Source organism: Montipora foliosa, chromosome 2, assembly GCF_036669935.1.
Source record: "Montipora foliosa isolate CH-2021 chromosome 2, ASM3666993v2, whole genome shotgun sequence".
Taxonomy (NCBI): domain Eukaryota; kingdom Metazoa; phylum Cnidaria; class Anthozoa; order Scleractinia; family Acroporidae; genus Montipora; species Montipora foliosa.
The window spans coordinates 63,430,431-63,442,930 of record NC_090870.1 but is presented as its reverse complement, the minus strand read 5'-3'; the positions used below and the strand labels follow the sequence as shown (position 1 = coordinate 63,442,930).

At 41.4% G+C, this 12,500-nt stretch overlaps 1 protein-coding gene and 2 pseudogenes across 2 annotated transcripts in view; 1 reads left to right on the top strand and 2 right to left on the bottom strand.

The window, feature by feature from the left end:
* LOC137988079 (craniofacial development protein 2-like) overlaps positions 1–1,713 on the bottom strand; it is a 3,576-nt pseudogene extending 1,863 nt beyond the window's left edge.
* Positions 1–12,500, top strand: part of LOC137985052 (glycoprotein 3-alpha-L-fucosyltransferase A-like) — a 54,514-nt gene that overhangs the window by 41,997 nt on the left and 17 nt on the right. The window contains exon 2 of one of the 2 annotated variants that reach the window (XM_068832501.1): positions 11,181–12,500. This exon is cut by the window's right edge and continues 17 nt beyond it. In XM_068832501.1, coding sequence (XP_068688602.1) covers positions 11,181–11,506 — 326 coding nt within the window. In that variant the 3' untranslated portion in view covers positions 11,507–12,500. Of the gene's footprint in view, positions 1–1,819; positions 5,031–11,180 lie in introns of those variants that run through there. The other variant, XM_068832491.1, reaches the window with a different exon arrangement.
* On the bottom strand, positions 8,195–11,003 carry LOC137988069 (craniofacial development protein 2-like; annotated as a pseudogene).

Sequence of the window (12,500 nt, the reverse complement as noted above, 5' to 3'; positions counted from 1 at the left end):
TTATATAGGATGAAGATTGGCTCGAATGTGCCTCTCTTTGATCTAAATCTTTCCTGCTCTTTCCTCAGCCTGGGTCCACACCATCTTGTAGTCTGCAATAGGTACCACTGTCACTCCTCTCCAGTTTCCACATTGCTGTAGATTCCCTTTCTTCGGTATCTTACGTATCAGGCCCTGTTTCCAGGTGCTTTCTGTATCAACCTTCATCAGTTCTGCTGTTATCTGGTCGATTCCTGGTGCCTTCCCATTCTTGAGAGTTTGCACCACCCTTTTAATTTCCTTCTCTGTTGGTGGTTCCGTATCGATATCCAGCTCCCCCTCCCCCACTTCTTCATCTGTCGGTGGGTTTGGTGGTGCCTCCCTATTCAAGACTCCCTCAAAGTGCTCCTTCCATCTTGCCTGCATTTCCGCCTTACTCTTGAGAAGTCTTCCCTCGTTGTTGGTAACTGCCGCTGTCTTCCTCGGCGCCCTACCACTCAGCTGTCTGGTGCTACCTGGGCCTTCTCTATCATCCACTTCCTCTTGTCCTCTTTCATGCTTCTCTTCACCTGCTTATCCTTGTGCCTGTACTGCTCCCTGATCTTGTTCCGTATCCTCTCTGACTTAGTACTGTCCAGGTTGGTCTTGATTTCCTTCCTTTCGTCCATCACCTTCCACGTTTGCTGACTGATCCCGGAGTACCCAGAGAAAACCTCTCGGTGCAGAGTAGAGAACCAACAAACTAAACCCACATATGACGCGGAGTCGAGGAATCGAACCTGAGCCTCATTGGTGGGAGGCGAGTTCTCTCACCACTGCGCCATCCCTGCACCCCATCCATGTTGGCATACTTGCTGCGTTTCAGTCGAATCTTAATTCTGACGTGGTAGTGATCGCTGTTGGCATCGGCCCCCCCCCCCCCCCCTCTGCACTCTAGTGTCGAAGACTGCAGATTTCAACCGTCTACTGATCAAAAGATGGTCAATCTGATTCTTCACTCTCCCATTTGCCGAGACCCATGTTGCCTTGTGAATATCTTTGTGTTGATACAATGTTCCTGTGATGACCAAGCCATTTCCCACCGAAAAATCACATAGCCTCTCTCCGACTCTCCATTGTCATTCTTGTCTTCCATCCCATGTTTCCCTATTCCACTCTCGTATCCCTCGCTGTCTCCTCCCACCTTAGCGTCAAAATCGCCCATCACTACCACAATATCGTTTCTATTGCATCTGTCTATCGCCTGCTGCAGTTCTTCACAGAAGTGGTCTTTCTTTTCTTCCTCCCTCTCGTGTGGCGAATAGACCTGGATCACTAACAGCCTCCTGAAGTGGGAGTAAAATCTAGCTGTAGTGATCCGTTCGCTCACCGGGGTCCACTCCATGAGGGCTCTCTCTGCTCGCTTGCTCATCATAATGGCAACACCACCTTCGTGCACCTTTTCATCACCAGCATACAACACTGTCTGTCCTGATGTTATCCTCTGTCTCCCGGCTCCTTTCTATCTACACTCACTAATCCCCAATATGTCCACTTTGTATCCCTCCATCTCTCTAGCCACCTGCACTGTTGCCTCTCCCCTGTACAAGCTCCATACACAGAGAAGTCAATGTCCAATCACAAGAGTGTCTTTAGGCGTGACGATGGAGTTAGTCGGACGATGGGCTTCTCGCAGGGTTTGGCCCATCAAAGTCATTCTGCCATTGCTGGCCCCCACGCCGCCGCCTTAATCATAGCTTTTCAATTAGAATGCTTAGAATGCATTTGGTACAAATAATAAACATTCTTTTCTAACTGCTTAACCTACCATATTAAATGCTTTATTTTTTTCTTTACATAGGAAAAGAGAATGTCATACCAGTTGTAATGGGAGGAGCAAACTACACCAAACTTGCCATTCCTGGTTCTTATATCAACGTATTGGATTTCAACACAGTGAAAGATCTCGCAGATTATCTGCACTTCCTCGATAAGAACAACATTGCTTACAATGAGTATTTTAAATGGCGGCAAAAATATCAGAGAATCTCGCTTATTAAATTTTGCTCAATCTGCGAAGTCTTAAGTTCGGAAACACCAAAAGGTCACAGGGATCTCACGGAATTCTGGGAAACACAAGCAAAATGCGATGAGAAGGAACAACTGCTGATGAACATGTTCAAGTAAATTTCCTAAATATTGTTTTTACAATTTTACGGCTTCCATTAACTTCGGTTGAATCTATAAGGTACATTACCTGATGTGACTGTGGAAGGGAGATTTTACAAATACTTGTTTTTTTTTTATGAAAACTTAAGTTTTCAACTAGCCTTTCTCTAGTAGATCGAAAAGGACAGTCTAAGACAAAGCTGTTGAGAAAATCTAGCTTCAAACCCTGTCTACGTGCAAACAATAATCAACTAAGTTTCAAAGCATCCCTCCCATCCCTACCCCCTGGTAGCTTTTCAAATTGACCATTGAATAATGGGGTGGGGGAGGGGGAAGTTAAGGCATATTGGTGACCATGCATACTGAAGAAGTTTTTTTTTCCCAAGTAGTTTTTTCCAAGATTGTAGAACAGGAAAGCTGTCTAAAGGGTCTGAGAAATGCAGTATGGTAAGATGCTTCTGCCATGAATCATTGTTAAATGTGGTGCTTTAATTCGGTGCTGTTGTCGAGTTGACATAGGATTACGTCACTCCCAGTGTGAGTGTCGATAATAATAATAATAATAATAATAATAATAATAAGAAGAAGAAGAAGAAGAAGAAGAAGAAGAAGAAGAAGAAGAAGAAGAAGAAGATGACCAGTGCAATGTCATCTATAAAATTCCATGCGCATCTTGCCCCTGGAGCTACATTGGCGAAACTAAAAGATCCTTTAGGCGAAAAGAACACATGAGGAACTTAAAGCATTGCGCTAAAGGCTCAAATGTCGCGAAACCCGCGTGGACTTTCAGTCATGTTATTGACGTCAACAACTCTAAGATCATTGACAAAGCGAACAACCGGAGTAGAAAGACATTGGAGTCTTGGCACACAAACTGTTGGGGCAGACAATAATTCGTGCCCGCTCCGAAGACAATATTACATTCTCTTAAAGAAACACTAATTTTCTTAGCATTTTGTACATTGTTTCTAGCACATGCTTTTATGTTTTCATTTATTCGAATTTTCCGTTATATTTACATTTCTTTCGTTTTTATTCTTCTCACGTTTTTATCCGTTGAAGACAGCAGTTCAGTCTGTGGAAAGCTCATAGTCTTTATAAAACTTTTTACTAGAGAACGCTTATACTTATTTCTTATCATGAATCCTGGTAACGGATCTTCAATATTTTTAAATAATAATAATGATAATGATAATAATAATAATAATAATAATAATAACTAGTACTAGCTATCGCTAAGTGCCAACGAAACAGTCAATATAATACTTAGTTTGCAGATTTGTATCAGAGTTCCAAAACACCCAACAATAGTTGCAATTTTTTATTCGAAAGTACTGCAACTGAACTTATCTAGTTAACAATAATACAATAATATAAATTGCACACTTTGTATCTCCAACAACAATGTAAATGTCAACGTGTTTTGCAATAATATGGAAAGTATTGCTGTAATTTCTGAACGGCCGTAGTTTTAACAGGAATATACAATAATTTAGTTAAATAAAATCAGTGCCATGCAAAAAAATCGCCAAAGCGTTTTCAGACTTTTAAGTGTGGAACATGTAACGGGGAATCAAACTCTCTCTCACATGAATGTTACTTCACTTGTAGATTTTTTATTTTGGAAGTACAAGTCAAATTGACCGTTTAACTGTGTACTTTGCAGGCAACATATTTTCTCTGAAAATTAAATTGTTCACGACTCAATGGTTACAAAACGAAAAGCAAACCGCTCTACTCGTGGGATAAAATCCGAAATTGGGCTCATCCTCGGTGTAAAAACCTGTGAAACTCGCAGATGACGTAACACAAAGGAAAACAAAAGAGCCAAAAATATATCAAACAATAACGTAACCCTACCACGAGCTAACAACACAAAGAAAAATTTTCACAGGTTTTTACACCAAGGTAAACCCCGAAATTGACAACAGCGGCCGATAAGAATACGTACACCGGTTTAGTTTTGAGCTCTTTCACTCAATATAGAACACGATGGTTCGAAAATAAATATTAAAGAACACTCAAAGCAAGTGTACACAACACAATGGTCAGGGAAATGGGAAAAAAAATGTGTTTTCACTCACCTCCGAACACAAGATCATCAACATAGTTGCGCACATCATGCAAGTTTGTCCAATGACAACACACATCAAAACACGCGCTTTCATTGGTCCCTACTATAATCCCCAGGGAACCTTAAATTACACTACGTAACCTTACATTACACTTTTCATAGCACAATCGAGAATTTTTCTGCCTGCTGCACTACTTCGCGCGGCATTAAGCTGGCCACCTCGCAAGCTTCGCGTCTTCGCTTGGCTTGCTCGTTGGCAATGATATGGTGTTATACTTGTGCAAGCTAGAGACTGTTCTGAGAGAATCATAAAACAGTGAAGGAATATTGGAGTACGCATGTACTCAGTTTAACAGTGCTATCAAATTTTAGAAAATCGAGGAGTTTATAGAAAACTTGGGATGACTCTCTACTATCAGCAAAAAAACATGCAACGAATGCATTTATTTTGAAGAGAACACAACTTGTTTAAATTTGATGGGTACGTATTTCCCCTCACTACAACTGCATAGTTTAAATAAGGGTATATCAGTGTATCCTAAAGTTGCTTGAGAACATGTATACTCACATAGTGTCTTAATTTATGCATGATCCAAATGTTTTTAGATAAGTTGTTTTTAACACGAGTAATTTGATCTTTCCAATTCAAGTGTTGGTCTATATAAACACCAAGGTACTTAAGGCAATTCCCTTGAAATTGTTCTATTATCAAACTTTTTTGGAAACTTGGCATAATTAACATTCATGCATGATATGAACATTAAAAAAATGCAATAAAAAAATGGGGTCACCGTGCTTGTTTACGCGTCAGCAGGCTCTTAAAATGGGGTATTTTTACTGTTTTTGCGTTAAAAATTCAAATCAACTTCATACAGAATTAAGTCTTAGTTACTTCAACGACACAAAATTTTATTTTGAAAATAAAGCTTCTTTTATTTACATAAGCAGTAATGCTTCGTTTACGCCGACTTTGATTACCTGGTTGTGGGAATAGTGCACTTTTTGGGACAGTTGCGTGGTTAGCTTGAAGTCCTCGCCTTGGGTAAAATACACCCAGTATGGAACTGTTTTCCAAAAAATTATGTTCTACTATCAAACTTTTTTTCTTCTTCGGATATGTTCTTTATAAGACTGTTCTTAGCAAATACCGGAAAAAAAAAATCGGGGGTCACCGTGCTCGTTTGAGAGAAAAGGAGCATTTATTTCGCTTTCGGGTTTATTAGTTTGAGCGAAATCTCTTACGTTTTGTATGCGCACGTGCTCATGGCCGTGCGCTAATGACACGAAAATCATGCGGAGTAGGGATGCGCAATGCAATACTAAGGAGTAACCTTAATACAAGCCTTATGCTCAAAATTTAAAATATTCATAGGAGTAACCTTTTTGCGCGGTCTAGGTTATTAACATAAAGTTAGTTTTTTTCATGTTAACAGATGATTTATGAATCAACAATAATTAAGAACTCTTACTAGTCATTTCACAGTTCACAACTGATTCGAAATCATTTATGTCATCTGAAGTATAGAAAATGTTACCATCGTCAGCAAAGAGGCGAAAGGACAATTTGTTAGATGAATTGGAAATGTCATTGATATAAATTAAAAATAATAAGGGGCCTAAGGTAGACCCTTGTGGTACACCACAAGTCATCTCTAATCAACTTGACTTTTCATTTCCAATTTGAACAAATTGCTTGCGATCTTGGAGATAACTTGCAAACCAATCATGTGGCCTACCACGGATACCATATTTACAGAATTTATCTAACAGTATTTGATGATTTACAGTGTCAAATGGTTTTGAGAAATCTATGAACAGGCCACAGGATACAAAATTGCTGTCAATAGAGGCCTTCAGGTTATCAGTGATCTCCATAATCGCTTGCTCAGTAGAGTGATTTTTTTTAAGCTAAACTGATACTTAAATAATACATCATGCTTATCAAGATATTTTTAAAATTAGCTGATCATAAATTACTCGCTCCAAGGCCTTACTGAAGGGGGATAGTGTAGCTATTGGCCGCAAATTACTTGGATCAGACAAAGTTCCACATTGAAAAACAGGAGTTACTTTAGACACTTCAAATACATCAGGCACTATGCCTGTAGAGACGTCTGACTTGTTAAATATATATGCAAATGGCTTGGAGAGGGTCTTAGAAGCTAATCTAACCAATTTATTTGGAATATCCAATGATGATTAACACAAAACCGTTAGCATACGTTTTCGCGTGAAAGGACACATTTTTTCAACTTAACAGGTCACCATAGCAACACTATAACCTCTCAGAAACTTTAGCTTCAAGTGATAATAACTAAAAAGTAATCTACGTGACCCCCATGTTTTATTGCTGGAAAGTCATGAGTGGGTTGAGATCCAACTTTTTGCAAAGTTTGTAAAGCTAAAGGTGGCTCTGAATCCGATCCAATTTTTTTTTTTTTTGGAAAAAGTTGGATCTGGACACACTTTTAACTTTTAACTAACACACACTCGCCCACTTGCCAGATTTCCAACTGTAGTCAGAGATTTCGGTTCAGGAAATTTCTTTTTTTCATCCCTCACTAAAGCGCACAAGATCTGGAAGTGAAACTAAATGTTGGTAATGGACAGGTCATATGTAAATTAAATAAATTTGTGATATCTATGTTTTGTGTTTCCCACAAGGTTCAGCTTTCGCATTTGCAATCATAAATGACAACTATGCCAAATTTGATTTTCATCTAATACTGCAAGAATACATGTAGCTGTACAAATACAAGTTAAGTTTTAGTTTGGTAATAATAGCAAAAAAATGGCTGATATCCGGGCAAGGACACTTTCATTTAAGTACAACTAAATAACTACAGTCTTATAATGTATACCTTTATGAAACTGAATTTGTACCCATTTTTAAGGAGATGACTATTCTAGAATACTGTTCATCATGTACTCTTCATCTCCATGCATGATCAGTTCCATTTTACCTGGTCCACCGATGGAAAGTTTCAACCTCGTTTCCAGGGTCTTTCTTCTCTGCCTCCTTTGTCGTTGACACAACATGATCTCTCCTCTAAGTTAAGGATAATCGTTAATTCGTAATTTGCTTTGAATTTACTGTAATCGTTAATATAGGACACTGTGTCCCCGGACTTGTAGCAGAGAAAATAAGAGAATTAAAAATCATATCCGTGGATTGGATTTGAACCCGGAGTTTCCACTCTTTAGGAACCGCTTCTTTCTACTTCACTGAAGATCAAGACACCGCCAAATTGAAAAAAACCCACTTATTTAAGTCTCCCATAGAAGATCCCTGCTAAAAAAGTAATTATGCCTAACCTAGATTAATGATTTGATCCTAAGCTTTGATTTTAAAATGTTTAGCTTTATCCTGAAGTTTGGAAACCGAACCTTTGCACTGTTTAATCTTGTTTCTTGCCGAGTAATATCACAGACAGCATTAGTGTATACTAACACAGTGAATAGCGTTGAACGCACGCGCTGATTGGCTACTCAAACTCCGGATATCCTTTGCTATCCACCTCCGAGCAATTCGCGGGGAATTAAAATATTGGCCCGGAGCAGCCGGTGTTGTGGTGGTCAAGTGCTTAGGTGACGAGTTCAAGTCCTATGTCCATACACTTGGGTTGTCTTTTAAAAAATCTATGACTATTTCCCATAATCCATGTCAAGCTTTCAGTCTTCTAAATTAACGATAATATTACATTCTGAGCAAATTACGAATTAACGACAATCGTTAATTCAAGTTTGAGAATGGGTTGCGTTGACGACAATGGAAGCAGAGAAGAGTGACCCTGGGAACGAAGTTCGGAAAGTTTCTGTGGTGAAAAATATTAAATTAAAATTTAAAATTTGGTTTGTTGTCCTGGACGAACGGGCAGGAAAACTGGCTGCTGGTGTAAAGCTTTTCAATTAAGTTAATTCTGCGTGTGCACACAGGGCCCGAACATCTTCCTTCCACTGGTAGCGGTTGTTTGCCACCTGCCTTGCTTCTACTTATGTGCTCCATCCTTGTCTGTCTCTCTCCTTCTCTACAGTGCGACGCCAGGTAGTTTTGAGTCTGCCTCTGCTTCTCTTCCCCTCTGGCTTCCATCCAAGGGCAACAGCACAGTCGCTAATTGCCTCGTGTCTCAGGACATGTCCATCCAGCACCATCTCCGCCTTCTCACCGGGTCATTGATTGGTTCTGCTCCTGCCATCTCCAGCACTTCCTTGTTTGGAACATGCTGATGCCATCTGATGCGGAAGATTCTTCTAAGGCACTTGGTCTGGAAGATATTAAGTTTCTTTTCCTCTCCCTTTGTCATCTTCCATGTTTCACAGCCATAGAGAAGCACTGAAAGCACTAACGTCTTGAAAAGCGTAGCCTTTGTCTTTCTACTGATGTTTCTTGCGCTCCAGATATCAATGAGCCTGTTGAGGCTTGCATACGCCAGTGCTGCCTTCTTCTTGATGTCCAATGTTGCTCCTCCGTCCTTAGTCACTTGCGCCCCCAGGTAGGTGAAACTGTCCACTTCCTCCACCATGCTCTCTCTCACTCTCAGTCCCTCGTTATTCCGGCTGTTGACCTTCATCCACTTGCACTTCTGTGGGTTTAGCTTCAAGCCTACGCTGCCTGCGTTTTCCTCTAGCCTGGCTGTTTTTTCCTGCATGTGGTCTGCCCTTGATGTTAGTAGAAGTAGGTTGTCTGCGTAGTCAATTTCCTCCAGCAGCATTGTAAAGTCCCATCTGATACCTGTTCTCTGTCCGTCCACCGTCTTCCTCATCACCCAGTCAATGACCATGAGAAACAAAAATCCCGACATGCAACATCCCTGCTTCACGCCGGTGACCACCGGGAATCTCTCCGTTATTTCTCCTTCATCAATCACTGCGCATGTGAATCCGTCATACAGCGCCTTCACCAATCCTATGAACTTGTCTGGAATCCCATATGCTTTCATGATTCTCCACAGACTGTCTCTGTGCACCGAGTTGAACTCCTTCTCGAAGTCGACAAAATGAAAGTACATAGTTGCATTCCATTCGTCCACGTGTTTCAAGATGTTGCGTAGGATGAAGATCTGCTCGACTGTGCTTCTCCCTGATCTAAATCTTGCCTGCTCTTTCCTCAGCCTGTGGCCCACACCATCTTGTATTCTGCTAATCAGAATCTTTCCGATCACCTTGCTAGCAATAGATAGCAGTGTCACTCCTCTCCAGTTTCCACATTCCCTTTCTTCGGTATCTTACATATCAGGCCCTGTTTCCACTGCTCCGGCAATTTCACTTCCCGCCAAATCAGGTCAAAGAGGTGCCCGAGTTCCACACAGGTGCTTTATGTATCAACCTTCAACAGTTCTGCTGTTATCTGGTCGATTCTTGGTGCCTTCCCATTCTTGAGAGTTTGCACCACCCTTTTAATTTCCTTCTCTGTTGGTGGTTCCGTATCGATGTCCAGCTCCCCCTCCCCCACTTCTTCATCTGTCGGTGAGTTTGGTGGTGCCTCCCTATTCAAGACTCCCTCAAAGTGCTCCTTCCATCTTGCCTGCCTTTTCTCCTTACTCTTGAGAAGTCTTCCCTCGTTGTTGGTAACTGCCGCTGTCTTCCTCGGCCCCCTGCCGCTCAACTGGCTGGTGATGTCGTACAACTCCTTAGCTCTCCCGTTCTCTGCTGCTGTCTGTGCTACCTGGGCCTTCTCTGTCATCCATTTCCTCTTGTCCTCTCTCTTGTCCCTGTACTGCTCCCTGATCTTGTTCCGTATCCTCTCTGACTTAGTACTGTCCAGCTTGGTCTTGATTTCCTTCGTTTCGTCCATTACCTTCCAGGTTTGCTGACTGATCCAGACTTTTCTCTTTCCTTTTTGGAACCCAAGGACCTCCTCCGCTGACTCCACGAATACCTTCCTCAGTTCCTCCCACAACTCCTCTACCTCTTCTTTTTCCTCTCCTCTGTTCTCCTCTAACCTCCGCCCCACTGCCTCACAGTACATCCGTTTTGTGTGTTTATCCTTCAGCTTGTTCGTGTTGAACCTGGGCTTGAACTTTTCCATGTTGGCGTACTTGCTGAGTTTCAGCCGAATCCTAGTCCTGACGAGGTAGTGATCGCTGTTGACATTGGCCCCCCTCTGCACTCTAGTGTCGAGGACTGCAGATTTCAACCGCCTACTGATCAAAAGATGGTCAATCCGATTCTTCACGCTGCCATTTGCCGAGACCCATGTTGCCTCGTAAATATCTTTGTGTTGAAACAATGTTCCTGTGATGACCAGGCCATTTGCCACAGAAAAATCACACAGCCTCTCTCCGTTGTCATTCTTGTGTCCCATCCCATGTCTCCCAATGCAACTCTCTTATCCCTTGTTGTCTCCTCCCACCTGAGCGTCAAAGTCATCCATCAGTACCACAATATCGTTTCTTTTGCATCAGTCTATCGTCTGCTGCAGTTCTTCATAGAAGTGATCTTTCTCCCTCTCGTTGTGTGGCGCGTAGACCTGTATCACTAACAGCCTCCTGAAGCGGGAGTAAAATCTAGCTGTAATGATCCGTTCGCTCACCGGGGTCCACTCCATGAGGGCTCTCTCTGCTCGCTTGCTGATCATAATGGCCACACCATCTTCGTGCACCTTTTCTTCACCAGCATACAACACTGTCTGTCCTGATGTTATCCTCTGTCTCCCAGCTCCTGTCCATCTACACTCACTAATCCCCAATATGTCCACTTTGTATCCCTCCATCTCTCTAGCCACCTGCGCTGCTGCCCCTCCCCTGTACAAGTTCCGTACATTCCAATGTCCAATCATAAGAGTGTCTTTAGGCGTGACCATGGAGTTAGTCAGACAATGGGCTTCTCACAGGGTTTGGCCTATCGATGTCATTCTACCGTTGCTGACCCCCACGCCGCCGCCTGAATGCTTTTAAATTTCATTTGGTACAAATAATAAACATTCTTTCACAACTGTCTAACCTACCATATTCATTGCTTTATTTTTTTCTTTACATAGGAGAAGAGAATGTCATACCAGTTGTAATGGGAGGTGCAAACTACGCCAAACTTGCCATTCCTGGTTCTTATATCAACGTATTGGATTTCAACACAGTGAAAGATCTCGCAGATTATCTGCACTTTCTCGATAAGAACAACATTGCTTACAATGAGTATTTTAAATGGCGGCAAAAATATCAGAGAGTCTCGCTTATTAAATTTTGCTCAATCTGCGAAGTCTTAAGTTCGGAAACACCAAAAGGTCACAGGAATCTCGTGGAATTCTGGGAAACACAAGCGAAATGCGGTGAGAAGGAACAACTGATGATGAACATGTACAAGTAAATTTCCTAAATATTGTTTTTGTAATTTTACGGCTTCCATTGACTTCGGTTGAATCTATAAGTTACATAAACTAAATTACCTGATGTGACTGTGGAGATTTTACAAATACTTGTTTATTACTGGGTTGCCCTATGGCAATCCCAGTCGCAAAATGGGTGGCATTTGTTGGGTGTTTTTACTGGGTTGCCAGTATGGCAATCCCAGTCGGAAAGTGGGTGGCATTTGTTCGTTTTATTTATTTTTATTTATTTTTATTTTTTCTTTATTTTTTTTTCCGTGTCGGTAAAAGTGTTGCCTGTCACTCCCCTGGTAAGTGGTGTCTTTGTGCATACAGCCTTCTGCGCGTATTTTCTTAGGATCAAGAAGGTAGTGGAAATGCATATATTTCTCTAGTGGACACAGTAGAATCATTAACTTAGCCTGCAATGGCATCGAAAGTCATGTAACGCTAATGGCGTTTTAGTGGATCCTTAAACAAGCTCAATAATGGAAAGTCAGTCGGATAAACTAGGCAGGCTGTGAAAAACAAACACCTGGAATCTTAAAAGCGACGGGTAATGGACTTCGACAACAATCTATCGCCCCTCGAGCCGAAATCAAAGTGAGCTGTATTTCTAATTTTTTACCAAGTGCGCTGTTATGTAGAACACTGACACCAAATGGAAAATTATCTGGCAACTTATGGGTTCAACAAAGACAGAGAACGATTGAACGAATCGAACACCTTACGTGGCTCTGTGATCAACTCTGCACAGTCTTCAGGTAAAAAAAATTATTGGAAATGTAACAGCCAAGAATTATTTGAAAGAAAGCTTGTCGTGTATTTTGTGCCTCATTATTCAAGGAAAAGGTTCTTCATGGAAACGGTTTGATCCTGAAATTTAGTTTGTTGCAATATTGCAGATATTTGACACAACTGAGTTTCTTCTCTTCACGCAGGTAATGAAATAGGAAGAGGTTTTCGCCTCTAAGAGCAAATATGTTGTTTGTTTCA